Source organism: Phalacrocorax aristotelis, chromosome 15 (genome assembly GCF_949628215.1).
Source record: "Phalacrocorax aristotelis chromosome 15, bGulAri2.1, whole genome shotgun sequence".
Taxonomy (NCBI): Eukaryota; Metazoa; Chordata; class Aves; order Suliformes; family Phalacrocoracidae; genus Phalacrocorax; species Phalacrocorax aristotelis.
The window spans coordinates 7,913,671-7,940,225 of record NC_134290.1 but is presented as its reverse complement, the minus strand read 5'-3'; the positions used below and the strand labels follow the sequence as shown (position 1 = coordinate 7,940,225).

At 45.1% G+C, this 26,555-nt stretch overlaps 3 protein-coding genes across 17 annotated transcripts in view; 1 reads left to right on the top strand and 2 right to left on the bottom strand.

Annotated features, from left to right (window-relative positions):
* Positions 1–6,669, bottom strand: part of GIT2 (GIT ArfGAP 2) — a 34,314-nt gene extending 27,645 nt beyond the window's left edge. For 6 of the 9 annotated variants that reach the window (XR_012663235.1, XR_012663236.1, XM_075110433.1 and 3 more), the window contains exons 1-4: positions 6,398–6,558; positions 1,854–1,987; positions 1,197–1,309; positions 354–459 (exon numbers count right to left, since the gene is read on the bottom strand). Coding sequence is in view for 6 of the 9 variants with exons in the window: in XM_075110433.1 (XP_074966534.1) it covers positions 354–459; positions 1,197–1,309; positions 1,854–1,987; positions 6,398–6,449 (405 nt within the window). In the remaining 3 variants the exon portion in view is untranslated. Of the gene's footprint in view, positions 1–353; positions 460–1,196; positions 1,310–1,853; positions 1,988–6,397 lie in introns of all 9 variants that reach the window. The other 3 variants (XR_012663234.1, XM_075110431.1, XM_075110437.1) reach the window with 2 other exon arrangements.
* A 43-nt stretch (positions 6,670–6,712) lies between these two features.
* ANKRD13A (ankyrin repeat domain 13A) lies at positions 6,713–22,074 on the top strand. Of its 7 annotated transcripts, none has more exons than XM_075110444.1 (16): positions 6,713–6,833; positions 7,645–7,752; positions 10,120–10,252; positions 10,392–10,516; positions 10,960–11,005; positions 11,697–11,840; positions 12,289–12,484; positions 13,543–13,609; positions 15,051–15,132; positions 15,854–15,912; positions 16,828–16,964; positions 17,340–17,497; positions 17,984–18,097; positions 18,852–19,003; positions 19,252–19,316; positions 20,119–22,074. In XM_075110444.1, exons 2-16 carry the CDS (start codon positions 7,654–7,656, stop codon positions 20,315–20,317), a joined length of 1,776 nt encoding a protein of 591 aa, XP_074966545.1. In that variant the 5' UTR covers positions 6,713–6,833; positions 7,645–7,653; the 3' UTR covers positions 20,318–22,074. The 7 variants fall into 7 exon arrangements, with proteins under 7 accessions (XP_074966545.1, XP_074966541.1, XP_074966540.1 ...); XM_075110440.1 differs by lacking the exon at positions 6,713–6,833 and adding an exon at positions 6,974–7,210 and having other exon boundaries at positions 7,674–7,752; XM_075110439.1 differs by lacking the exon at positions 6,713–6,833 and adding an exon at positions 6,996–7,216 and having other exon boundaries at positions 7,674–7,752.
* Positions 22,075–23,187: 1,113 nt separating this feature from the next.
* Positions 23,188–25,123, bottom strand: C15H12orf76 (chromosome 15 C12orf76 homolog). Its single transcript, XM_075110222.1, has 2 exons — positions 24,964–25,123; positions 23,188–24,809 (listed from the first exon to the last, which is right to left on the bottom strand). The coding sequence occupies exons 1-2, from the start codon at positions 25,070–25,072 to the stop codon at positions 24,724–24,726; spliced, it is 195 nt and encodes a 64-aa protein (XP_074966323.1). The 5' UTR covers positions 25,073–25,123; the 3' UTR covers positions 23,188–24,723.
* Positions 25,124–26,555: the final 1,432 nt, after the last annotated feature.

The window sequence follows — 26,555 nt, the reverse complement described above, 5'->3', positions numbered from 1 at the left end:
GATTGTACTTAATACAGCAGCAATAACTGTGATTCAGCTTTTGTTTTTTCAGCCACGCTTTTAGAAACAGGTATGCAAGAATTCTTGCTACAGATGTTTTGTGTATATGTTTTTATCCAAGTTATTTTAAATGGATGCCTCTCAGCCATCCACGTTTCCAGTATCCATATAATATATAATACCCCAAAAAAGTGGCTTCAAGTTGAAGTCAAGCCATATTTGTTTACATAACAGTGCTGAAGAACAGCAAAGGTTATGTCAAGACAAAAGCAACTGATTTATTTCAGTCAGATTTCACTGTTCTGTTACAACCAAGTTGTAGCTTCTGCAGACTGCCAGAAAAACATACCAACCTTACTAAGATCTTTGGCAGTAACACTGTCATCTTCACGGCATGGCAAGCGATGAACAAATGCTAACATTTGATATTTAGCTCTAATGAATTCTGCTTTATTGGGACTGTAAAGAGAAACCCAAGCAACAGAAGGGAAAGAAAACAAATGTTAATTTTCCTTTTCCTAGAGCATCTGTATTATTGCAAAAGTACTAATAAGTGAAGATCACATTAGGCCTTTGCTTGCTACTAGTAGGGAAGTTAGACACAGAGAAATGCTTTCATTAAAAAAAACAAACTAACCCAGTGCACATTGTCTAACTAGACAGAGCATACTTTTGTTACAAACATCAAAGCATCTGCAGACTCTAGGATGTAGTGTATATTTCTTATAAGTAAACAATTATGCCAACTTAAGATCTATACTTACTATATGCAGTTATTTACATTTTAAAATGAATCACCATATTCAGTGACAGAAATAATCTCTCAATTTTTTTAAATTCATCAACCAAACCCAATCTTATTAGTAGCATTCAGTTAACTGAAGCACATGGTATGAGAATTAAAGTTTTTTGATTCAAGTACAAGTAAAGGTCATCACTATTCAAAGCCAGAGGTCAGGAATCAATAGTTCAGAGAATTCAAGCAACGTATTTCTATTTTTACAATAAATTTTTGAAAAATTAATCATTGGGAATTAAGAAAAAAAAGAAAGAAAGAATGAATAACTCGTTTTCTCCTATTCTCTGCCAGCAACAAAATATACACAGGTTCTCACGGACACCTTGCTGCCTCTGTCGCCGTTGAATACAATAAACACACCTCCACAAAAATAAAAATTCTGTAATTTTCCACTTACTGCACTTTATCCTGCGGGCTAGCTTTGCGCCTTCCGCTCATAACAGAGGCAGGGTCCAGCAATGAATGTTCCCATATGGAGTTAGCACCATTATTATACAGTGTTTCAACCATCTGAAATCCAAAATGTATACAATCAGGCAGTAAGATATTTTGCTCCTAGTTGCACAGATTGACTAATCAAACAGCTGTACTTATTTTCAAGTACAAGACAGCAAGCCAACAGAGACTCATATTCTGTGTGCCAGCATTCATAACCTACTGGGATATCAGAACCAGGCATATCCCTAGGAGGTTATCATGTGGAATGTAATAAGAACCCCCTTAAAATTCTCTACTCTTCTCAACAGCTGCTCTACTGAAAAGAAAGGCTTGCTATGTATTGAAAATTTAGGGTAAAGAAGAAGCACTGCAGAAGTATGAAAGAAAAGTTGCGGGCGACCTTCCAAAACAAAGGTATCAAATTAAAAAGGCATAGACAATTCTATTTCAGTGGCCCATTGTGGCAAAACAAGAGAAATAAGAGGCGGCTAACGTAGAAAGTTTAAAAGGCCCAGCCCCTCTCAAACAAAAGCTTAGCAATTTAAACTTCATTTTAGAAAACCTTTTAAAATATAGATCTAGTTTTAATGAAGGAAAAGACAGTTCTACTTTTTACCTGCAGCAGTGTTGGAGGCCATGGTGTATGCTTGAGATGTCTCACTTGAGAGATATGACGCCCCAAACTTCGATGAACACTACAGCACTCATCACAGATCAGAATCCCCCTGTTTATAGATGCCCAACAAGGATCTGGAAAAGAGTACATTAATTACAACACAGAAGGCAATGTGACCTTGTATTTCAAACACTGGCTTTAAATGAGGAGCCCTGCCTTCTGACCTTAGCTTTACTGCTTAGCCATTACATGAGCTTGTAAATGTTACAACCTTGCTGGGCCTCTGGATACTGGGGAAATAACAGTCCTTGCACTTACTGGGGACGTAGGAGTCCCAACAGCAAGGAGACCTGCTGTGGGAACTCTGAAGAAAGCCCCACTGTTTGCAGTTCTTCCTATGAAAACAGAATACTCTCTGTAGGTGTAACAACACTCTAAATTTATTACCTTCTTTAAGTGCTTACACGTCATTTAGTGGAGTCCTACAGAAATATTTCTAATAGTATCTACCTGCTCTTTTGAAAAACTCAGAAGTCTGTACATAAAAGTTATAATAGTAGTCATGCTTTTTCACATACTACTCAGTCTTCCGCTCCATGTTATTACAATGTTTTTTAATTTCCACATTAAATAATAAAAACACTCAAGAGTGTCACAGTGAAAAAAAGAGCAAGATACATATACATCAAGTTAAAGGCTCAGTAAAATCAAAAACTGTCAGGCAAATAAACTTCAGCTCTGAACAGATCCAAACTGAAATCATCTTATAAGCAAACCAGAGAAAACGGATGGAAGGTAGAAGTAAATAATATATACTAGCTTTTATTTAGCTTCAAACACCAAAAAGTATAAAACCAAGCAGGAATGTTACATCAGATTGAAACAGCATACATGCACAACAGGACATTAAACTGAGGTCCCTCTGCTGCTCTTAGCTCAGCCTTCAGAAGGAACTCCAGTTTTCTGTCAGTGACACATGAAACTCAATGTGCCAAGAACCCTGCACTGACAGGCAGCTGACTAGCAAGACAGATCTTCAGATCTATCACATCGCAGGAGAAAGAAAAAGGAATTCAAGATCTATTTTGGAAAATTCTTAATTTCAAATCCAAGAGATGAATTTGAGGCTAAATAAGTGAGTACAACACAAGCCTACATTCTGATGAGAAAACTTCTGCATCCTGTCAGAATACATATAAGCAACTCCACATGATAAAAAAAAAGTCTTCTCTGACCCATGCAATAAACAGGAGGTCTGATTAGCAGAGTTGATGTTGTGTGTGTGCTGAAGGCAATGTAGGCAAACCTGTTCGAACCACAGGCCACGAGGGGTGGGAGCATCCATTCATAGATGATAACTATCACAGCCCAGAGCCAAATTAAAGCATATGTTTTAAAAAAAAAAAAAGCCTAATTTAAAAAACAAATTAATAACAAGCACATAACCTCCTTATTAAATCATTCTATTATTTTAACAACTTTCACTTCTGAGAAGGAAAAAAAATAACAATGAAGTGAGATGCATTAGTGCTAACCTAACCACCCAAGACCGGAGGCAGCCTTCCAGACTAATGAGCCTAGTCCCTTTTCATTACAGCCAACCTTACCCCACACTCATTCATAAACTAATGGGATTCTTCTAAAAGCCATTATGGTCCCTGTTTCTGTCACTAGTTACAGGCTGCTTGTCAGCCTCACTCTGTTTCAACGAATTTTTTCTTTACACCTACCTCAATGTCTACCTTAACTGGCTCCAAACAACGGCCATTTAGCCATGACAGAGTCAGCTACTCTTTATTTGGTCATTTCATAGCAGAAATAGGGCTTTATAAATCTTCTAGCTTTAAAATTCTTCTGAAGGAAAAACTGGGGCCTTGCTTGTAATTTCAGCTTGTACATTCTACTCAAAAGGAATCACATTGATGAAAGAGTCCACATTTACATAGACTCTGTCAAAAACTGGCACCAGTGGAAATGTGGATGGTGTGATACAAAAAAAAGACAACAATAAAAGAAGAACAGAAGGAAAGACAACAGACAGATCATCAAGGGAACGGAAATGTTCAGCACAATGGGCCAAGAGAACACCCTTTGCTCCTGTGAAGTGTTGGGGAGGCCAGAGAGAGGACTGACAGCAGCTCAGGCCTCAGTTTAGTAGCCTAAATGATATAGAACAGAGCAGATTTGACAGTGTGCGTGGCATAGAGTGGACTGATCACAAAGCAGTGGGAAGTTATGCACTGCAACCTGTTTTCTGAGTCACACTGGTTTAGCTGAAAGAGTTTTTTAATGAAACTACACAACAATTTGTAGCTCCTCCATTCAATTTATACCTGGGTTAGTACCATTTACTTGTTCTCAAGTAACGGATAGGGATGGGAAAGAGAGAAGGAACACAGTGTTAGACAGCCTAGAGATACAGAGAGCGTGCTGTCAGGTCATGGGAAAACTGATATTTCAAGTTTAAATTTAATTTAATTAAGTGTTTGTGCTGGAATTTACTTGAATCATTTTTAAAAGAGATCCAGTTATGGACACAATCAAAATATGTGTAAGCTGATACCAAAATAGAATAGGAGAGAAGCTGCAAAGATAGATCAAATCTGTTTTCAGGAACATGGCAGAGTGATTCAAAACAGGAAGCGTGTGATGAAGACAAGTCTGAACCGTAAGCAGTGAACTCCTGCCTGAGAATAGGAAGTGTACCAGAAAAGTACATGTAAAATCACCTCATGTAAGAGACAACTGTTCATGCTTTGCCATAGAAGCAAAGCGTGTATCGATGAAGTTCAGGGGGCAAGTACTAATTATTACAGCAGTCAGGCATCCTGCACTTGCTACACCTGGTGTGGCTGGAAACGCTGCAGTCCCCGCAGGACTCCCGACACACCTGCACATGTAGCAGCGCCCAAACACCCCTCTGACAAATTCCCTTTGGTTTAAGTAAATGGTTTGATTTTTTTATTTATTTAAGAAAGGATTAAGGTAAGATTTCTTTATACACACAGATAAGCCAGCAGATTTCTTCACCAAAATCAAGTAAATACCTGAAAATGGTATAATGTCACCACACAACAAAATAAAAAGCCGGCTTACAGGATTACCCTAATAGTGACTGTGATACACCGTATAGCCCTGACAAGCTTAACAAAAACACACACAGTAACACAACGTTATCTCAGAGTCATAACACCACCAATGTTTAAAAGCATAGCTGGCTACTTTGTATGAGATAGGACAACTGCCTATATAAGATACGCAAGCTCTATTTATTGTGAAAACAAAATTCTATGAAGATAAAAGTAATTCCCTGGGAGTTATTTTGAGATTTTTTTTTTTTTAAAAGAGTTTTACAAAAGTTGTTATCCCCTCTCCCACGTCATACCTTCTGGCCATTCAGATGTTATTTACATTACAGTGTTTTAATACATTTCAGTATGTATGTAAGTAATTATATTGGAAGAAGTGGCACAGAACATTAAGAAAAACTATGTAACTCTGAGAAGGAAAGACAACACATACACACTGTTCCTAAAAAAAAGTGTAAACTGACAGTTTTAAATATGAGAACAGCAAAACTACAGATGGTCTGAAAAGCAGATGCAACTGACTTTTGTAAAACAAGGTTTCCTTCGATAAGCTCCCAAATTTATCTGCAGCGCAAGACAGGCGATGTGCACGCCAACACAGAACATATGCTGCTCACTGAGCACTTCCAATCCGAGTCTACGGGGCATTTCAGAATACCCTTTCTTCAGAAGTTTGGGATACTTACAACTCCGGTTGGGCCGCGGGGCAAGTCATACAGTGAAGTTTAAATTTTACTTCCCCCTGACCCTCAGAATAAGGATGTCCCCGAAGTTCGTCCCGCTCTCGTCCTCACAAGTGGCCCGAAATGGCCACCGTCCCCCTCAGCGGCACAGCCTACACCCCACTCCCGGCTCCGGGGCTGGAAGCCTTCCTCCCCTGGCAGCTGAGGTTGGGGCTTTACCGGCACCCGGAGGGTCGCTGTCCGCAGGCGGCTCCCCGCCGGTCTGGCCCCGGGACCAGCGCCAGGGCGGCCCCAGGGCGCGGAGCCCACCCGAGGGGGCCGGTGGCGGCCGGGCTGCGGCGCGACCCGCACGCCTTGACACGGAAACGACGGCGAGCTGAGGAGCGGGCTGCGAGCGGCGCCGCCACGGAGAGGCCGATACCGGGCACAAACCGCTCTAAACGCGTCCAAACCCGGCTCCCCGCCGCCGAGGGGTCGCTGCCGGGCGGCGACACCCCGAGGAGGTGCGGGCCCGCGGCGGGAGCACCGCCTTCCCCCTCCCCCCCGCACCGGGGCCGCTCCCCAGGGAGGGCGGCCCGCTGACAGGAGCCCCCCACCGCGCAGGGGTGTCGTTACTGGCCCGGCGGAGCCCCGCGCCTCCCGCCCCCCCCTCACGGCCGCCACCTGCCCGCGCCCCCTCAGCGACCGGGATGGGGGGGGGAAAGCGGTCTGAGAAGAGGGGGATGGGCTCGCGGGGGCGCCGAGGTGCCTTCGCCCCGGCGCCGGTGCCTACCCTGGGCGCTGCAGTCGGCGCAGACCTCGCTGCTCCTCAGACGCTTCGACATGGTGAACGGCGGCGGCGGGACCGGGCGCTTCCTGCCGCGCTAACGGGTCCCCGCCGCCAGCCCCCGCCAGGCGGCCGAGCCGAGATGGCAGCGCGCAGGCGTACGGCAACGCCGCTCGCTACGCAGCCGGCGCTATTCACCAAGCTGCGTACGCCAGCCCCGAGCTGCGCCCCGCAGCTGAACGCGGGGCGGTACGAGGCAGCCCTGGGCCGCCATGTTCGCTCCTGGCAAAAGGTAGTGAGCCTGGGTGGCCACGTTTGTCCCTGGCAGACGCCTGCTTCAGGCTACGCTCCGTTTCACAGAAGTGTTCCGCTTCTGCGGGGAAGCACAGAGATCTCCCGTACGTGGCGGCACCAGCCCGCTCACTGTCCCCTCACGACTAGGGTAAGGGGAGAGCTAAGAGTAGCGAGGCTTCGCAAGCCTGGCTCCGTCGAGACCTGCCCTCACCTACCATGGCGGGCAGGCGAAACCAACACTGGGTGGAGGCGGGGGGAGTAACCATCGCTGAGCGCTGAGTCCGGCCCAAAGCGGCGCTGCCGCTCCCCCCCGCGGGGAAGGGCGATGGGGCAGCTTGCGGGCGGGACGCTCCATCTGCCCGTCCGCGGGAGGGGGGGGGGTGGACGGGGAGCAACGACTTCCTCTTTCCGTGAGCTCGCCGGCCGCGGCAGGCTGAGGGGAACGGAGGGGGAGCTTCCCCCCCCCGCGCCCGCCGCGGTGTGGTCCTTCCCGGCCGCTGCCCTGGAGAGACCGGAAGGAGGGAGGTGGGGGTGAGGCGGCGGGTCGGGGGGGTGTGCGGGGCTGGGGGGGGCCGGGGGAGCCCGGGAGCAGGGGGGCCCTAAGGGGTGGGGAGGGAGCGGGAGGCCCCCGAGAGTGGGGGGCTGTGGGGGGCCCCAGAAGCAGGGGGGACCCCTGAGAGTGTGGGGCCGGGCCGGGGGTGGGGGTGTGTGTGTGGACACGACACCTGTGCCCAGGAGCAGGGGACCCCCAGGAGTGTGATGTTGCGTGGGGCACCCCTTGGAGCGGGGTGAAGGGCTCGTAGGGGGTTGCGGCCCAGTGTTGCCCCCCACGGCGTGGGGCAGGTGGGTGCCAGGAGAGAGGAGAAGCTCAAGGGCTCGAGGCTTGAGTAATCTGGGCTCTGCAGAACAAAGAGGGGGGAACAGTGAGGGTAGGCACCCTGCTTCCCCCGCTCCTGCAGGTGTGTGGCATGATGAGTTCCCCTGGCAGGGCCAGCAGCGCGTATCCCCTGCACGTCCTGGTCTGGAATAATGACTACAGGCGGCTGGACCAGGAGCTGCAGGACAAGGTAACCGGGGTGCTTGGCCGGGATGGAGGGGCTGCCGTGGGGCTGGTGGCCCCAGAAGAGCTCGTGCCGTGGTAGGGGGCTTGGCACCCCTCGCTTACTGCCTCAGAAGGAACCTTGGTGGCGCTCCCGGGCCTGCGGGGCTCGTGGGATTGCTGCGCTGCTTCTTTACCTGTTTATTTGTGGTTGCGGGAGTGATGTACGAAGGCATAGGGATATGCTTTTTGCCTTGTAAAGTATTAAACGTTGGCTTCTTATCTGCAAACCTGTGCTCAGAGCGTTCGAGCGCAGTTGCAGAATAGCTCTATAGAAAGTATTAGGAGTCACTGAAACAGATCAGGAAGAGCAGATATGATGGACGTTAATTTTTTTTCTGTGCCAGAAAACCAATAAATACCGCTTACCTTAATGGAAAGTCAACACACAGAAAAGGTGGCTGCTGCTGCCGAAGATTAAACCAGCCTCTAACTTGCTGAGGACCAGCAGTTCTTACAGCTTCATTGCTGTCCAAGACCGTGGGGGCAGAGCTTTTTAACTGGCTGGAATGTTTTCAGCATCTCTGGTAAAAAAAAAAAAATGGATCATTGTTTCATGCTGTAGAGTAGAAAAATACAAAGCTGTTCCCTTTCTGGGACAGCTAAGTGAGAAACGGTGATGGCGTAAGGAAATGGTCTGAAAAACTGCATCAGAGCTCGAGCAAACATCCTTCTTGCTGAGATGCTGTGTAAAAGCTCTGGTGTTCGCTAGCGTGGAGTGTAGTTTGCAGGAGCAGAATGTATTAATTCCATTATACCTGACACGATAAGTATGTGAGCCAAAGACCAGCTGTGCCCCTCCTGACTAGTGACTATCATCTGCAATTCTAACGGTACACCACAATTTACTAATGCTTGTTTGGAGCATGCTTCTGTCCTATTTTGAGGAGAATCTTTGGAATGCAGTTACTTTTTTATCTAATTTGTGATCTTATTCTTTAACAAAATCATGAACCTTACTGGCATGTTGCTTCTGTATATTTATTTCTGTTTCTATAATGTTCTGGCCTGTGAAAGTTTGTCTTTAAATATGGATCACTCTGCTCCTTGTTAGTCCGAGACTGCAGTTTGCACCTGTGAAGTGCTGCTTCCTACCTCAAATGCTTTATACTGTAAGGAAACGAGCAACGTGTTAAGATGGAATGTATCTGTCTCTTACTTCCTTCATCTGCTTTTAAATAACTTCTTTCTTTAAAGTGTTCCAAAGATCTGTTTCCTCCTGCTTCCTTGGGATAAGCTTTTTGCTGTCGGAGGGGTGCGTGAGGGGATCAGAAGACACTTGCCAGCTGCACTTGGTATGGCAAACGACAGGTAGAATGGAATGTGTGGTTACCGGTTAACAGCAGCAAAGGCAATCGGGAGGGACGCCTTAGAGTCCTCCCACTGTCAGTGCAGTAGGTATTGGAGCTGTAGGAAGTGGGGAAGCAAGTCACTTGTTATTCTGCCACAGAAGTGAAAAGAGAATCTTTAAAATGAAGCTTTCCCTACTCCGTGTGTGATCTTTCCGACTTAATGCTGTCAGATAACCATGTTAACTTGCATAATAACTTTCCTTTCTTATTCTGCTATTGACTTTCCCCTTTTCCTTTAGTTATAGATGCTCTTCTGTTTCAAATCTCTAAGCTAATAGTGAAAAATATGTAAGGTATGAGTATGTTGTGCTTGCATGTTTTGGATATTTATGCCTGTGTAGTTTTTTCTTTTTTTTTTTTAATGACTTGTACAAAATGCCCTCACTCTTCATTGTGCTGTGTGTGTCAGTCAAATGGATGCTTTGTAAAATACCATTTGCTTCTCTACTTTCAAAAAGTGCTAGACAAAATTGGTGTTGTACGCCCTGTTACTGGTTTTTTTTTTTCCTTCCCCCCCTTCTTATGTCGTATAATGTTAAACCCTCTATTGGTGTCTCAGGCTGTTGACTGTCCACGGTGCAATGTGCACAGACTAGAGCTCCTGTCTTCTGAAAGAGACCCCTTCTGAAGGGAGACAGAAGGGGAAATAATTACAAAAAAAGAAATGAGAATCATCAACAAGAACTCGGTCATGTCTCTGAGTGATACCAGTCCTTACTGCGTCTGTTTTACAGGCCCTGTTCTGCTTCTCTTTTTATTTCAGTGGGGAAGTAAGATTGCCCTGTACAGAGTGCAGAAGGGCAGTACAGTCGCGTTTGACAACTGAGTCAGCTGTACGCCACAGGCTGATACGTGGGAATACCTAGGGGATATTGACTCTTGGATTACTGCTGCCAAGCTGTGCTTATATAAACCAGTGTGATCTGATTAGTTGCGTTTGATAGGACAGCTTCGGCATTATTTCTCTCTTGGATACTCAACAGGATGTTGATCAACGTGATCCACGAGGCCGGACCTTGTTGCACCTCGCTGTTTCCTTGGGTTACATAGAATCTGCCAAAGTCCTTCTTCAACACAAGGCAGACGTAACTAAAGAAAATGCACAGGGATGGACAGGTAAAGATAACTTGGAAAACAGAAGTTGTGTGTTAATACTTTTCAGTTGCATTTTGCGCGTTGCATTTTGGCTGCTTTTACATCACGTATTGTGCCCAGAAAGCAAACTGAAACTAGCTTGTGTCTGGATTTCTTTCAGTTTTACATGAGGCTGTCAGTACAGGAGATCCAGAGATGGTACAAATGATTCTGCAGCATCGGGACTACCAGCAAACCTCTATGACACTTGGAGGAGTTCCTGAATTACTCCAAAAGATTAATGAGGTAATTACTTAGTTTAAACCTCTTACTCCAGACTGCAGTTCTCGTTCAAGCAGTTCAGTGAAGTAAACCAAAGTCAGATGGGCAATTGTGTTCTTTGTTTCAACTCGCATATTCCATAGGCTGTGGGAGATGGAGCCTTTCCCTGAGTTTACTTTGAAACCCTTAGTCGTGAACTCCAACATTGGAGGCTGAAGCCTGAAGGTGCCACTGCTTCTATAGTAAAATAAGGAAGAATAGCTCATCAGAAAGCAGCAGTGGCAGGCCAATGCCTTTTATGTTTGTTAGTTTGTTTCATTTTTTTAACATTCATTTATCATCTCTCGAGTTCTGTTGTTTGGGTTTTTTTTGTTTTCCTTTATCTAAAATGTTCCCGAGAAATGCTGTACTGAATGTTAGACTAAAACTATTTCATGAAGTATTCATAAAGTATTTTCCTTCTCCAGACTCCTGACTTTTATGTGGAAATGAAATGGGAGTTCACTAGCTGGGGTAAGAATCCTGGTCATCGTTCCCTCTTCTAAACTGTCGACAAAAGGGACTTGCTTATGTACAAATGGAACTAAAGATGTGCAGAGAAATTATCTGCTCCCCAGAATGCTTACCTCTTCACCTCTCAAAAATAACCTCTTATATTTTTGTTGCACAGTTATTCTTTGTTTCCTGTTTATTTGGTTTGTTTGTTGGTTTTTTGTTTGTTTGTTTGTTTGTTGGTTTTTTAACAGAGTTCAGCCATTGTTAGACTTTTCTTGGGGTTTTGTTTACCCGACTCTGGCTATTGCTGACTAAGACAGGGACACATATCTCACATATAGATGCACAGGCTACTTGGGAAGTACCTGCTTTTCTTTTAAAAGAATGAAGCTAGGCCGTAACAATGACTTAATTTCCAAACAGCTGTTAGACTGCTAAGAGAGGGGGTTTATGCCATTCCACATCTTTTAGTCTGAACTAATGTCTTTTTCCTTTTCATGTTCATCTTTAAATGACAGTTGGTGAGTTTTGTCCCTAAGCTGATTGTTCTTAAAGCTAAAGATGATCAGTATCTCACCTCCTCTGGAATAACAATCATAGTACTGAGCAATCCCGTATCAGGGAAACAGCTTCTGCTTGAGTTCAGACTTCCTGGGCGCTTAGTCTCTCGAATTTCCTATTTACGTTTTTCTCATTTTTTCTTTTATAGTCCCGCTGGTTTCCAGAGTTTGTCCAAGTGATGTCTGCCGCATCTGGAAGAGTGGTGCCAAGCTGCGTGTTGATATCACTTTACTGGGCTTTGAAAACATGAGCTGGGAGAGAGGGAAGCGTAGTTTAATTTTCAAGGGAGAAGGTAAATATTTTAGCACATACGCACTATTGATCACCAAATACTGCGTGAGCCACAATGAGAAATCCCAATTTTGCACAAAAAAGCCCTATTGAGGCTGAGTACTGAATTTTATAAAAGTTTTATTCATATATTCCATGAGTGTCTTAGAGAGATACTCTTTTGTGGTTTAACATAACACCTTAATTTGTTTCCTTTGAGTGAATCTGAGGTCAAAATTTGGTAATAAGGCTAAAATTTTACTTCAGTCTTTTACTTAGTTTTCTCCCTTCTGTTCTCCTGCCCCCCAAATAAAAAATAATTTTAGATACAGCTCCAAATTCGATCTCAGCTGAGTGCAAAATACAGTGAATTAGCATCCACCCTGATTTGATATACAGTATATTCTCAGGGTTTCATTCTGACATACCGTTGCTAAGTTTTTTAGATTGAGTTGCACTATTTCCAACAGATACTGGAGGTTGGGCAGAACTGATTGAGATCAATCACGATGACAAGTTTGTTACAACGGAGCGTTTTGAGATTTCCCAACACATGAAGCGTTTGACGTTGGGATCTATGACACCAAAAAGAAAAGATGTGGAAAGACGCCTTACATCTCCAATTATTAATACGTGCCTTGATACAAAAAATATTGCTTTTGAAAGGTAAGATACAAAGTTTCTCTTGACAAATAAACCCTTCAAGATTATGGATGGTCATATGTGCAGTAAAGCTTTAAAGACAAACTCTCAAAAGCCCTGGTAATAAAAACTTCTAGGGCTAGATCTGAAATGACTTCAAACATCACTTACCATTAGATAAAGAAATTTGGCTTGGTCAGCTTGCCGCTGTTGCTTGGCAAAAAAGTTTCCATTTGAAAGAACTGGTTTGCAGAAAACTTCGGGTTTTTCATATTAGTGAGATCAGCGTTAATGTCTCATTACAAGTTGGCGTTTCACCCAAATCCGTATGTATAGTGCTGAAACTGATGGGCAAGAACTCACATCCTGAGGCTGTCAGTCAAATCTCACTATGATACTTCAAATAAAAATACATGCGTAGTGTGCCTTTCCACAGACACACGTTTGTCTTCCTTCTTTACTACCCGTGATTATCCAGGCATCTGTTGGCTTATCTCAAACAGTCCTTTTTATGAAGCTCCTTTTGGAGTGCTCTGTGATGCGGTAAACGACCCCTGTGATCATACAAACAAGTGTTTTCAAAGCAAGATGTCTAATTCCAGCATCTTTCTCCTGAATATTTAGTACCCTTTCAAAGCTGTGCAGAATTAGTCCCTGTGATGTTCGCTGAGCCTTAGTAACTGCAGCATCTACACATCTGGAAACCGAGATTTCTTAGACAGAAGTGTTCCTGCTACCCAGTTCCCCAAATTGCAGTGACAGGTTACTTCTGAAATTAAACTGTGTGTTAAAAGTTGCCATGCCCAGGCTGTCAGATGAAGTAATTCGGGAAGCTTTTAGGCTGTCCTCCTCTACATCTCAGTCTAAATTCTCTGAGCCTTTGTGCTGTGGCCACGGAAACAGCATGACTTCCTCAGCCCTTATGTGATGTATGTGTGCATGGGGACAGATTGACCTGTGCTTGTGTCTGGGGTTAATAAATGACCTATCAAACGTTGTTTAAAATCAGTTTTAGAAAAATGGTCTGGGGATTGTGTAGAAATGCAACTGTATGGATGCCTGTGGTGTTCACTCTTTGTCAGAACCACGTCTGGATTCTGGGTATGGAGGACAGAAAAAGCGGAGGGTGTAAATGGTTATGAAGCAAAGGTAAAGTCCATTCTATTCTATTAAGAGGTCTTATAGCTAACTGAAGCATGATTGTGTTTTGCCTTTATTTCCTAAATATTTCAGGTCTTAAACTTCCCATTGATAGCTTTATTGTGTTGCCAGCAGAACTGGGCAGGAGCAAGGAACTTCAAGGCTGGCAAGCTTGTGGGAGGGATGGTGCCTGTGTGCGGGAACATCAGCAGGGGTTTTAGGGGAGAGGGAGGATCAAAGCATTTCAGGAGAGGAGGGGCAAAAGATTCAGTATAACTGCTAGAACTCCGTTCCATCCAAAAACTGGAACTGAACTCATTCGTGAATGTTGTCATTCTTTCACTGTTTAAAAGACAAGGAACCCATTGGTGCAGTGCCTTGAGCACTCTATGGTAACTGTATTGCAAGAAAATAACAGCCTCCTCCTGCCATGAGTTGCATCATGAATTCAAGTAATAAAAGACTGCTGGTTAAAGACCCTGACCATGCTCATGAGTCATACAGTTGCTTAGATTTGTTCCATGTGACACTGTTCTTTTGTCTTCCATTTCACTTCAGTGAAATTTTTTTGAAGACAGCTTTACAACCTTATTGTTTTAGGAATTTAAGTTAAGAATCGCAAGAATTAAATTCCCCGATTCGTAAGCCCGTGTTTCTTCCAGGTTTTGGAATTTACGCAACAAACTGAATTTTGTCATTTCATTTAACAGAAGAATAAATGCTGAATAGCTTGTAGATCTACATTTATATGAAGGTTTTTTCTTGTAACACTGCAGGACTATTCAGTTGGACATGGGGTTCTTCAGTGTTCCTGCAGAATTAAACTATCACTGAATTTCATTTGGAAAGTCTTACACATTGACCTGTCTTTGGAAATAGCGTTATCTGACTTTCCTTCCCCTTCTCTCTTAAAATCTCTGCCTGGATGGGGATTTTTCCAGCAAGCTTGGAAATGCCTGTCTGGTTTGAGGTTGGTTTAGTTACTTACAAAGCATATTTAAAAGTGTGTAGATCTGCTTTCCAGGAACTTGGTTGAAAGGCTGACTACTTCTGCCATCAAAGGCAATGATGAAGCTCCTTTGCCATTCTTTCGGCACAGGATGCTGGCGAGATTAATGCCGTCTGCAGATCCTGTGGTGTATGAGTTGAGGGGTTTCTTCTTTTATCGACTTGCCCAGCAGGTGGCATGTAGTCTCAGCCTTATTGTAGGTCTGTCAAGAACATACTACGTAGGATCTCCATTATACCAAAGCGAACAGAAAAGTCAAAGCGCAGCATTTCCTGTTGATCACCAGTATGATAAAGACTAAGATCTTTATCAGTGAGAGGCAGATCCATGCTGCTTCATTCTGTCTTTAGATTGGTGTACGTGGGGTTTCAATAGAGAGAACTCTTCTTTTTTTAAACCTGTGATTCTTTTGGGGTTTTGGTCTTGTATTTTTTTTTAAAGGTATATACGGCAAACAATGTGAATGTGGTCACGAAAATCCGAACGGAACATTTAACAGAAGAGGAGAAGAAAAGATATAAAGGTAGTTTTCGTGTAGGATAACTGGAAATAAGTAGAACCTTTTATCTCTCTGATACCCTCTCTGTGTGACTGCAGAAGAACTGGGCATATAGACAAGGGAAATACTTTTCTTGCTGACTTTGTCCTGCTTTACTTTCACATGTTGTGTGTCTAAGGTAGCTCATTACTTGACTCATAGCCTACAAATGAACCAGTATTTATCCTAGCTGTGTTTGTAGGAAAGCAGAGCCCTTCAAAACTGTTGAAAGTTTATTGAAAGTTCTAAAAAGCTGCACTTTCCCATGCTTTTTCCTACTCTGGAATGTGTTTATACCTTTAGTTTGCTTTGGCCATGTATGCTTTTTTTGGTTGGGCTTCTTGTTTTGTTGTCCATTAATTTCTTCTAATATTTAAACTAGAGTAAAGGGTGACCAGCCAGTAACCTCGTATGGAAACAGAGCCCTTCATTGGCCTGCTTTGGGGCCCAGGAGGGGAGGCACGGTGAATAACACAACTATCTGCTAATGATAGAAACCACTGAAAATATTTGCCTTTGTTCGGTGTATTGTACCCCTGTTATATTGTCACCGTTAGGTCCTGGGCTTGCCTGGTAAAGCTTACAGGAAATGTGAACGCCTTACTTTGCGTCAGAAGCCTTGCAGGTTAGCCTGGTGTGTATGTAAATTTTGCAGCTGATTAATAGTAATAGATTTTTTGTTTTTTTTCCTTCTTGCTATCTGAAGCTGACAGGAGCCCCCTGGAATCATTTCTGGGTACAGTGGAGCATGAGTATGGTGCTCAGGTGAGTGTCTGATGTGGAAACAGGTCACTGCAACGCAGAGATCTGTCCTGATAGGAATTCCAGGTGTGTGGAACTGCCTGTTTCCATAGTTTGGCAGCAGTTTTGATTGAGGTTTAAATTTTCCCTGAGGATGTTTTTGCTTAAGCCCTCAAATATTCTGTATGAATAGCAGGTACCTCCTTCTGAACAATCTTATGAAAAGCACGTAGAATCTGTTAGTACAGTAAGAGCTGGGGCGTGAGCAGTGACAGCAAATCTGAGCAAGCACAGATCTTAGTGGCAACCTACAAGTAATCTGGGAAGACATGTCCACAGACCTGCAGGAGCCTCGGGTCCTGTGGGAGACAGTGCTACCATGGTAATCATCAGGCAAAGATACGATGAGAGGATGAAGTGATGTGTTAGCACGCTGCTTTTCAGCAGCTCAGGGGAAAGCCATATACCCTCTGCTGATCTGAAATGTGTTGGTAATGATTTCGATATGGCTTTAGAAACTCACTTCCATTTGTAGATGCTTAAGTAAAGTAGGTAATAGATTTGCCAACTGCTGACTCTGTATCAGCCTGGTGTTGCAGATCTTTCATGGATCTAGAGATTTTTCTTTAAAATACCCCATCAAAGCTTTGCCTTTAATAAAGGGTTTGGAGCCTAGAAATGCTGTAACTTGTGTGTGTGTCCCTGGTGTGTTTCTAGCTCTAAAGTATTTAAGTAGATTTTCACGTCCCTAAATTGGAGATTTTTAACCTCAACAGAAAGCAGTCTGAACGTGTGCGCTGTATTTATGGCTGTGCGTCACTGGTGTCTAAAATAGAGAGTTGAGTTACTTCACAAGAGGTAACTTAAAAGTTTTGTATAGTAGCCACTGTCTATTTGTTCTGTTCTTTTGTGGGTTTTTTTTCCTCTCTTTCCTTATAGAGTACGACCAAGACAACAGAGTATGCCGCAAGTAACAATCCTACTGCTATTACTCTGGAGGAATACTTTGACCCAGAATTTGATTTGAAAGGTAGAGACATAGGAAGGCCGAAAGAAGTCACCATCCGAACGCAGAAGTGAGAAATAAAATTTTAACTATTTCTACTTTGTCCCTTCCCAGTCATCTAATCTCTGGAAACCATTTTTACAAATACCCAGTGTGGTTTTCCCCCAACTTTCATAATTAATCAAAAGTGAGATCTTGAAGTATTCTGCTGTAGTCTAATTCTTCTTCTAGAGAGTCAAAGAAAAGATTTGGCCTAGTGCTGTAACTTGTTAGCAACCCTCTGTGCTTTGCCTTTAGCCTGACCAGGAATGTGGTTGGGTTTGTCAGAGCAGTAACTCTTCTGACTCATGAAACGTATGGAGCAGGTGACAATGCTGTGTGTTTTGCTTTGCGTCTGTTCCAAAACTGTAAGCTTAAGATGCCTTTATGCAACTTTCTCTTTAAGATTTAAAGCAACCTTGTGGATGAGTGAAGAGTTTCCCTTGTCTCTTATGGAACAAGTCACTCCAATCATTGATCTGATGGCCAGAACTAGTGCGCACTTTGCCAGACTTAGGGATTTCATCACTCTGGAATTTCCACCAGGATTTCCTGTCAAAATTGGTAATATTTAGCAATTTTTATTGTAGCATCATCTTCATTTAAATTCTTTCTATTGCTTTTGCAGCATATATTTACAAAAAACATGTTAGGTTTTTACTAGTCGTCTCACTGATATCTAGAACTGAGAACCCAGACTTACGTTGTCTTGTACATCTGGGGTCATTGAATCAAAATTCTTAATGACAAGTACAGAAGTACAATTTTAAAGACACTGTCGTTTCAGTAAGAAGAGGCTGTTGCTAAGCCCTTTCATCTTAGCTTCAATGCCTTAGATTTGGCAAATCTTATTATAAAATAAGAGATTTAGAGAGAGAGTGAGAATGACTAAGTGCAACTTCTTGGTGAACTGAGTTACTATATGCTTTGTCATTATGGGATGGTGCTTGTGGAATGTATTCCATAAACATGTAAGGGTTTGTGGCCGTAGGTGTGGAAGTGAATGAGAGAGTTCTCTTTTTGACAGAAAACTTGTACTCTTTCTGATAGAAATTCCCCTGTTTCATGTGCTGAATGCCCGAATTACATTTGAAAATGTCAATGGCTGCAGGACAGCTGACAAAACATCATCACAAATAGTTGGAGGCGCACAGTGTGATTCAGGTAAGGAGTGGAAAGATGCAGTGATCACATCTTTTTGCATTACTGTCAGTGAAATGCACAGAAGAGAGAGATGGGTAACTGCAGAGAATGGAATATTTGCAGGTGAGAGGAAGCTGCAATGCATTACAACTGATCTAGAGTGTATGATATTGATCATAATGACCCCTTCTGCCCCTTCCATGCCTGCCAAACTGAGTAAACTGAGCCTCTAGCAAGCTTTCCCAAGTACTTGGAGGTCTAAATTCTGCTGCAGGCTATTGCTACGGGAAGTGGAATACAAAATTGCTGTAAGTGACAGCTCAGTCTGCACGTTCTTTTGGAAAAGGGTGTTTTACGTTTGAGTAGGATGCTCATGACTGCATATATCCTGTCGTACTCTGTCCGGTGAGCTGTTGCAGACCCATTCATTAGGAATTACCTCAGAAGAGGCACTGCAGTATTTATCTTTTGCAACCTTTTTTCTTCACTTCTGGTTTATGGTGGAGTTCAGCCACCTTAGTGCTCTGCTGCACACTGGGTTTATTTGTATAACTTGGCAGCATCCTAAAGAAAGACTCCGCGTTCTGTCTTACTGCTGTGCTTGTTTGCCACGGAAGTCTTTCAAAAGCCTGTTGGTATATTTAGCCAGGTGGCTTATCTGATTTTTTTTTTTGTGAGTTAACTTAATCGTGCATAAACATTAATCAGAATTTTTAAAGTCACAACTTGTAAAAATACACAATGCCATGTTTGTAACTATATTTGGCTTCTGCAGGTGCTAATTTTGAGGTTGACCAGTCAGTGTTTGAGATCCCCAAATCTTACCACATCCAAGATGATGGTAGGAACATACACGTGCAGGATGAAGACAATGAGATCATGCAGTTCGCTATTCAGCAGAGTTTGTTGGAATCTGGTGGAAATAAAGTAAGTGTGCTGTAATCTGTGCAGTTCAGGTCTGACAGTTTTGATAAGGATTATGTAGCAGTAGCTGCATCTCTGAATTACACTATGTGGAAAGTGTCATGTAGGACTCTTTCTAAGAACCTCAGAATTGAAAAATACAGGAATGTGTTTCAAAGAAGAAATAAGAATGACTTAAGAGCTACCTTTCAGTGAGTTGCACTGCAGATCTGGTAACTGCTTTGGAATTGTCTGTCTTTCCCCATTTCTAGGAAGTGGGGCTGCATTCCAATGGAGCAGTTGCATATTCACAGGACTTCAATATACAGTATCAGAGGTAACTGATTTTTTTCTAACGTCAAGCCATGCATTGATAGAGCAAAAATACTTCCAACAGTAGCATGAAACAACTTCGCAATTTTTTGTGTATGCAGGTAGCAGACACACAGAGCTCGAGGTCTCTTTTCTTGTGCTTCTGCTAACTTTTACTTTTCCAAGAAGCAAGGACTCCAAACTGGCCTCCCTTTTTTATGTAATGTAGCTCTTTAGCTCAGCTGTGGGACTGGTCTGCGCACGAAACAAGATTCTTTACCCGACAAATAAGCATGGTCCTTCTGTTCTGCTCTTAAAACTGTGAATTTGGTCCCTCTGGGTTGAACGGTTGTTTATTAGATGCTGCACACTTCAGGATAGCTCTTCTTTAATTTCAAAATCATTGTGTAATCCTTAAAAGCTTAGCAACATATATTTAAAGGACCCTTGAGAATATGCCGTGGTATCTGTGGGGTCTTCCTGTAGTTAAGTGCAAAGAAATCTTTGTGCACACAAAGAGCTGCATCCTCTTGGTTCTTTTGCACGTGGAGAATCATGTTACCTTTAAACTAGGTGAGAATGCTTTTAGAAGCCCATTGAAAATTTAACTGCTAGTATGTATGAAAAATTCTGAGGAACCTTGAAAGAACAGGTTTTACGCTGGGAATTTTACTGATGTTGGAACAGCTGCTCTCTTATCCTGAAAACTGCTTTCTGCCATCTGGGGAGAGATTTTCAGGCTTGCAGTTAGAAAACAGTTGCTGGAAAGGATCATTGCAGGAAATGTGAAGTAGGCTGTTTCTTACTACTTTATTTTTGTCCTTCAGGGCACTGCAGGAGAGCTATCTAACAAGCTCAGGTACCTCACACTGCAGCACCCCTAGTGAACCTTCCAGTTTTGAAAAAGACTTACAGCTTGCCATGGAGTTGTCTGTCCGAGAGCAGGAGGAACGGGAGAAGCAACGTCGTGAAGAGGAAGATGCAGAGCTTCAGCAAGTTTTACAGCTTTCTCTTGTGGAAAAATAACTCCTCGGTGATCTCCTGAATCAAGGATGACCAAATCTGCATAAACCTGAAGGCTTTCAGAGCTATCAGTCTGAAGACCACTCCTGGGTTGCCTAAGTAAACATTTCACCTGCCTTCTTAGTTGGCATCATCAGCTACAAAAAGCTGGTTTCTTTTTGTTTGAGGGAGTTTCAGATCACGGACTCTGCATTTGGCTCCCCAACCATGCAGTCTTAGCTTTGAAGGAAGAGGTTTTATCTAAACATATTTATTGAAGAGCAGATGGAAATTTTGCTTAGCATCAGGATATAGGATTGCAGTAAAGCTTGGAAACCTGATTTATGGGGAGTTCAGGAGGGAAACTTCATTACTTACCAAAGAAATACTCATCTGCTTAGTAATTTCTGAATAACTCAAAGCCATTGTCTGTTTCTTCCAGTTGTTACGTGGAAGAATATCTATATGCATATACACACATACACACGTACGGTAGTTCTTCATGCTGATAGTGTACCATGCTGACAGATGTTTTCTGTTAGGTTTGTTCATATGTGATGATCTCTCCTAGTTACTGAGATTTTATCACGTGCTCCTGCTTAAGAGGGATAATTTTATACTTGAACAGCTAATCCAAGGTCAAGCTTAAACTAGTGCTTTCTGAAAAAGGACAAAACAAGTAGCCAGTAAAATTTTAGATCCTAAAGTGGGACCACGTGTCTAGTAAAGTAGCAGCTTCTGCAGTGATTCAAAACCAGCTAGTTCCCATAGTCAGAGGGCAGCAAGAAAATAAGCGATAGATACAGGTGCTTCTTTGCGATCACTTGGTGTGTGTGCATGAGTGCATGCCTGTGTGTGGGTGCTAAATTAAAATAGAAAAAAAAAAATCAGGTGAAATTTTAACGTATACTTATTGGAACATAAGTTTTAATTCTGTCATCTGAAAGGGAAATGTGTGTTGCTTTTTAAAATTCAAATGCTCATCCTTCATGTGAATATATATTTTTTTATCTGAATATTTTTATTGATTTTAAAACAAGCCAATATGACTACACTCATAAAAATGGTATTGTAACAATTTGCAAGTATGTTTTAACCAGCTTTCCTCAGGTCTTTCGTCATACGATATACTTGTAGCTATTTTATCTGCACTCTGTCAGTGTTTACAGTACTTACACTGTGACTCTCAAGTGCACTCCACAAGTACACGATGTACATCCACAGGAAAGCCTTACAGTAGTGAAACGTGAGCAATACTCCTCTGTTCTGGCTAGCAGAAGTGTGAAGAACCTATGGTACATACGGTTTTATCTTGCTACCTAACCCTGCACTTGTTCCTTGGGCAAAACAGGGCAGTTCTGCATGACCAACTATTAACCAGTTAAAAATCACTATAAAATGGACTTGATCATAACCAGTGAGATGGTTGGTAACTCGGAACCCTCTTTTAAACCAATAACCCATTGTTTTACATAGCAAATGATTAAAATTCCTTCAGTGTATGCTAGAACTGGTATATCTGCGCCATTTTTGTTTAATGATACAGCTTGCACCCCTGAAGAGCTTATTTGGTGTTTGCAGGAATGTTGACTTTCTTGCACGGTGGCAGTGGTCTGTGTTGGAATTGCATCTTTCTTTGAAAAGGGGATTACTCCGACTTTCACAGTTGGAAAAAAGGGAATAAGCCTTGCATTGAGCTCTTGACAAAGCTGTGAGGTAGGAGATGAAACTGTGGTTTTTTTCCTCCAGCAGAAATAAAGAGTATTGTTGCCTTTATAAAACCATGTGTCTGACTTGCTTTATTTCTATTAAGCATTTCAAAAGGGGGTAAATATCTTTTTTTTCAAGCTGAGTTGTCCTCTCTTTTCTATATTGTAAAGAACGTTGAGCAGTTTCTGTTCAAGTTTTGTTACGCTCCTGCTTCTTTGACTGTAGGTTTTCTTAAACCCTGTCTTACTTTTTACCCATACAGTGAAAGATGTATCCTCTGCACGTGCTGGAAGGAAGAACAAAGATACCGCAGAGCACACAAGTATTTTTTTCTAACATGGTAACTGGAGTCTTTTTAAAACAATTATCCTTATCTGCCTTTTTGTTGCATTTTTGTACATTAAAGGCGATGTTGCCATCTGTGATGCTACCAGAGGTAGTCCTGGTTTAGTCTGAATCAGACACATAATCCCTGGAAACATTTTTCTGACACTTTCAGACAATCTTTGAGCTTCCCTGTTTCCAAAACAGGCTCTGTACACTAGGGGCAATGAAAGGCAGGGTGGCGGTAGGATGACAGCGCTCAGTTAGTTCCTGTATGTATGTGTTTGTGGGTAACAGAGCTAGAAGAGCAGCAGAGGGATGCTTAGTATGTTTGATATTAATGCCAAGACTTTTCTTTCGAAGGAAACCTGAGGCTTTTTTAGAGTTACAAAGAGCTGTAGTTTGTTCTAAAACTATAACCAGCTTTTCAAATGCTTTAAATAGATGTTTTCAGTGTCAGTGCTGTTTGTTTCTATTACTGAGAGTATGTACCCTTTTTGTGCTTCAGGACTGTTGTTCCAGTGTGCAACAATGATCGATGATGTCCTCCTTACGCTGCTTTGGCTGACTTTTGATTCAAAGAGGTAGACTTCGTAACTGAAGTTTACCTGTTAACGTCTGCTGGTAATTGCACTACACTTGCAGGATGAGCTTTTACTTTCAGTTTACTGTTGTGCTAACAAGCACCCATGAAAACAGGGGCTTCACCCAGCACCGCTGTGCTGCCCGTTCCCTCACCATTGAAAAGGGGGTAACAACTGTGAGATTATCAGAGCTGGGAAATGGGACTGCCTCATCCCTTCAGTCAGCTACAGGTAAGTTAATAACAAACAGAATATGCACAAACAGAGTCCGGGATGGTTTACTGACCTTTTTATTTGTATGAAGAGACATAGCAGGGAGGGAAGAGTGAATGCAAACAACAATGCTGCTCCCAGGAACTTGGAGCTGTAGCTGCAAGCTACACCATCCCCCCCACCATGAACAGCGCACGGCTACAGGCCGACTCGTACATCAGATGGACTGACAAAAATCAGTGATACAGGACTCAGTGATCATACAAGAAAAAGGATCAGAAAGCAATAGAACAGCACTATCCTGCTTCCTCACTCACGTTTTGCCTAGATTAGTAACTAGATCTGTTCTAGGCCAGCCTCCAATGTCACTTTACTAACAGGGCCGCAGCAAAGAAAATCCCCCATCACAATGAGAGTGGTCAGTGTCCTTTAGAAAAAACCAAACACAGAACATGCCAGATGCAGCACAAGGTTTTAGAGAACAGGTCTACACAATTGTTCTGGAAGTGAAGTTTTAAAACACTAAATAAATTACTAGCCAAAACACCCCTATGTTAAATACCAAAGTAATACTTAATAAGCAACAATCCAGTTACTACTCATAGCAGTGCAAAACAAAATAGCAGCATTCATATGTAAGTGTGATTTCAGTGTAAACACTTGAATTTGTTACTGAAAATGCATAGAACAGGTCTGTCCAGAGCTCAAACGCAGCATACTTCCAGAGAGCCTGAGCCCAGCAGTCTCAAGCATCTGCCTGGCTTGCAGACATTTGGAGGCTCCCACTTCCAGTGGGACAGCCACCTGCTCAGGAGCACAGATCCACCCGCACGGAGACGGGTGCGCGGCACAAGCTGAAAACCCTCACCCGCACCCCAGCTCGTAACAGGTTCGGCACGGCTGTTCTGGTGCAAGGCTGCTTGTGGCTATTTAGGTAAGAGTTAAAGCAAATAACATCAGGAATGACAAGCCTGTCCCTGAACAGCTACACCAGGGTCTGCTCACGCTTCAGTATTTCTGCTCAGAGGCAACCGGCACAGCTGCGGTATGGCTGCTGAGCTTTTGCCTTCTGACTATTTTTGAAGGCCGCACTACAAACCCTCAAGACTCGGCATTCGAGCAAGGAACGGACACGGAAAGCAAGGCTAGATGTGGCCTGCTCAACAGACAGCGCCGGCAGCAGCCCGGCCGCGTCCTCATGCCAGCCCAGCGCGGCTCCCCGCAGGGATCAGCGCCGGCGCCGCGGCCCGCACACCCCCGCCCCGGGGATGCTCCCGAGCACGTCGTGTCCGATCCGCCTCACGGAAACGCTGCGTCCTGGGAGGGCGTCGCGCTGCGACGGACCCCGCTGGAAGCCGGCCGGGCTTGCTGCGGAGGCGCTCCCGGGCAGCTCCAGGCGCCAGTCCGCTGGGGACCGGGCCGTGATTTCCAGCAGCCGGCCACGCCGTCACCCACAGCGGCGTCACGACGGAGCCACGCGATGCTGCGTGGGCAAAGCGCCGCGCGCACGCCATCGCTCGTGTCCAGCCGGCAGGAGGGGCGGCGGCACCTTCCCGGGGGGGTTGGGGGAGGGGGGGGCCCCCGCCGGGACCCGCCCCGCTACCGCCGCCGGACGGGCTTGTAGACGCAGACGGCCATGAGGATGATGGTGAGCAGCAGGGCGCTGAGGATGCTGCCCAGCAGCACTGCGGGAGGAGGGAGCGCGACACGTTAGGATTGGAACGCCCTCCCCGAAGCATTTCCCCGCGTTAGCTTTTAAAATAAAGAAACAACGAAACCCAAGCAGAAAGGCGCCCAAGCGCTGCCGTATCTGTAACCCGCCCCTCGGCCGCTCCTTACCCAGGTTCTGCTTCTGCAGCACGGCGTAGGGCCGGCTGCGCTCCGCCGGCCCCGGGGCCAGCAGGGCCAGCGCCGCCAGCGCCCAGCCCCGCACCGCCGCCAGCCCCATGGCCGCGCTCCGCCGCCCCCGGCCCCGGCCTTTGTGCGCCTGGCCCGGCCCTTCCTCTTCCTCCCGCCCCGCCCCGCCCCGGGCCCGCCCCGCCTGGCGCCGCCAGCGCCGGGCCCGACCGTCCGGGGGGCGGCGGGGGGAGCGGGGCGGGCCCGGCCTGTGCGCTCCGCGGTGCTGCCGCTGCGCCCGTGGGGAGGCGCGGGGGCTCGTCCCGGCCGGCCCTGCCCCCCCCCCCCCGTGTGTCCCCCGGCCCCGCGTGTTCCCAGCCCCGCCTCCCCCAGGCCCATGTGCATCCCCAAGCTCTGTGTGTCCCCAAGCCCCGTGTGTCCCGGCCCAGCCCCGGCTGTGCCCCCCTGTCCTGTTCTGCATGCCCCTGAAGGAGAGCGGGAGCCGCCGGGAGGGGACGGTGAGGGTTCGCCGCAGGACACCCGCACACGGCTGAGACGCCGGCCGGGAGGTGCTGCTTTGCCTGCACCGTGGTGAACGAGGGCGCTGGAAAGTGTTTAATGGGCCAAATAACTGCTGAGAAATGGTGGGATGGCATTGGAAGTGATGTGACATTATGGGGAAGCCCCACACGTGGCAGGTGGCTGGTTCACACCAGCACCAGGGCTGCTTCACCGTGACCCCAATATGTGTTTTTAAAATGAGATATATTAAGATCATTTTTTCTTCAAATGCCAGAGGCTGCCACTTCTCTTGCAGCCAATCCTCCTGGCTCAGCAGAGGTGCCGCATCGCGGGGGCAGAGCCGGGGCTGGGCGGCAGCAGGGACAGACCTGCCTTCCTGGCTTGAGGGGGCCTGGCTGCAGCAGCGTGTTCCCAGGAGCAACCCAAGGGGCCACACAATTTCTCTACTGGACTTGCTCTTTGCAACAGAGCAAGGTATTTGTGTGTCAGGACGGTGGCAGCGGCCTCCCCCAGCCCTGCATGCTCAGCCGCACCATGGCATTTCATGAACACAACGCAGCAAGCTTCGGTTCCTCTCCCTCCTCTGATCTCCTAACAATTGATATCAGCTTTATTTTCCACATCACTCGCGGCACAGCTAGAGGCATGCACTGCTCGTGCCAAGCAGGTTTGCACAGCAAAGTCGCAAATGTCTCTAAGCAAGTTGTGTTCACAGCTTGTACCGTCAGACAGCAATCCCTGTGCTGTGGCACTTGCAGCTGCGCCTCCGTCTCCACGGGAAGTCAGGGTTCATCTCCAAACTGGAGGATTTTGGTCCTTGGCTTCCTGCGGCGGGTCCTGTTCTCCCTGCTGTGGATCAGAGGCTTCCCTGCCCGCAGCGAGGTCAGCCTCCGGTCTACCAGCACGTGCTGGGGGCACCGCTTCCACCGGGATGCTCAGATGCAACAAGAGCCAGTGGCCAGGGAGCTGCCACCAGCATGTGCAGCTGCTGGGGCAGATGCAAGGGGCAGGCTGCTGTGAGGAATGTGATGGCAGCTTCTCTTCTGCCTGCACCATTACTTTGTTGGGGCAGG

What these genes read in the sequence shown, in the direction of transcription:
- C15H12orf76 (XM_075110222.1), bottom strand. Translation starts at nt 25,072, where the DNA reads ATGGGGCTGGCGGCGGTGCGGGGCTGGGCGCTGGCGGCGCTGGCCCTG. An exon ending in GCTGCAGAAGCAGAACCTGG is followed by an intron (nt 24,810 to 24,963) that starts GTAAGGAGCGGC and finishes CTCCTCCCGCAG; the next exon opens with TGCTGCTGGGCAGCATCCTC.
- ANKRD13A (XM_075110439.1), top strand. Translation starts at nt 7,011, where the DNA reads ATGGGGCAGCTTGCGGGCGGGACGCTCCATCTGCCCGTCCGCGGGAGG. An exon ending in TAAATGGTTATGAAGCAAAG is followed by an intron (nt 13,610 to 15,050) that starts GTAAAGTCCATT and finishes TTTTTTTTAAAG; the next exon opens with GTATATACGGCAAACAATGT. An exon ending in AGCATGAGTATGGTGCTCAG is followed by an intron (nt 15,913 to 16,827) that starts GTGAGTGTCTGA and finishes CTTTCCTTATAG; the next exon opens with AGTACGACCAAGACAACAGA.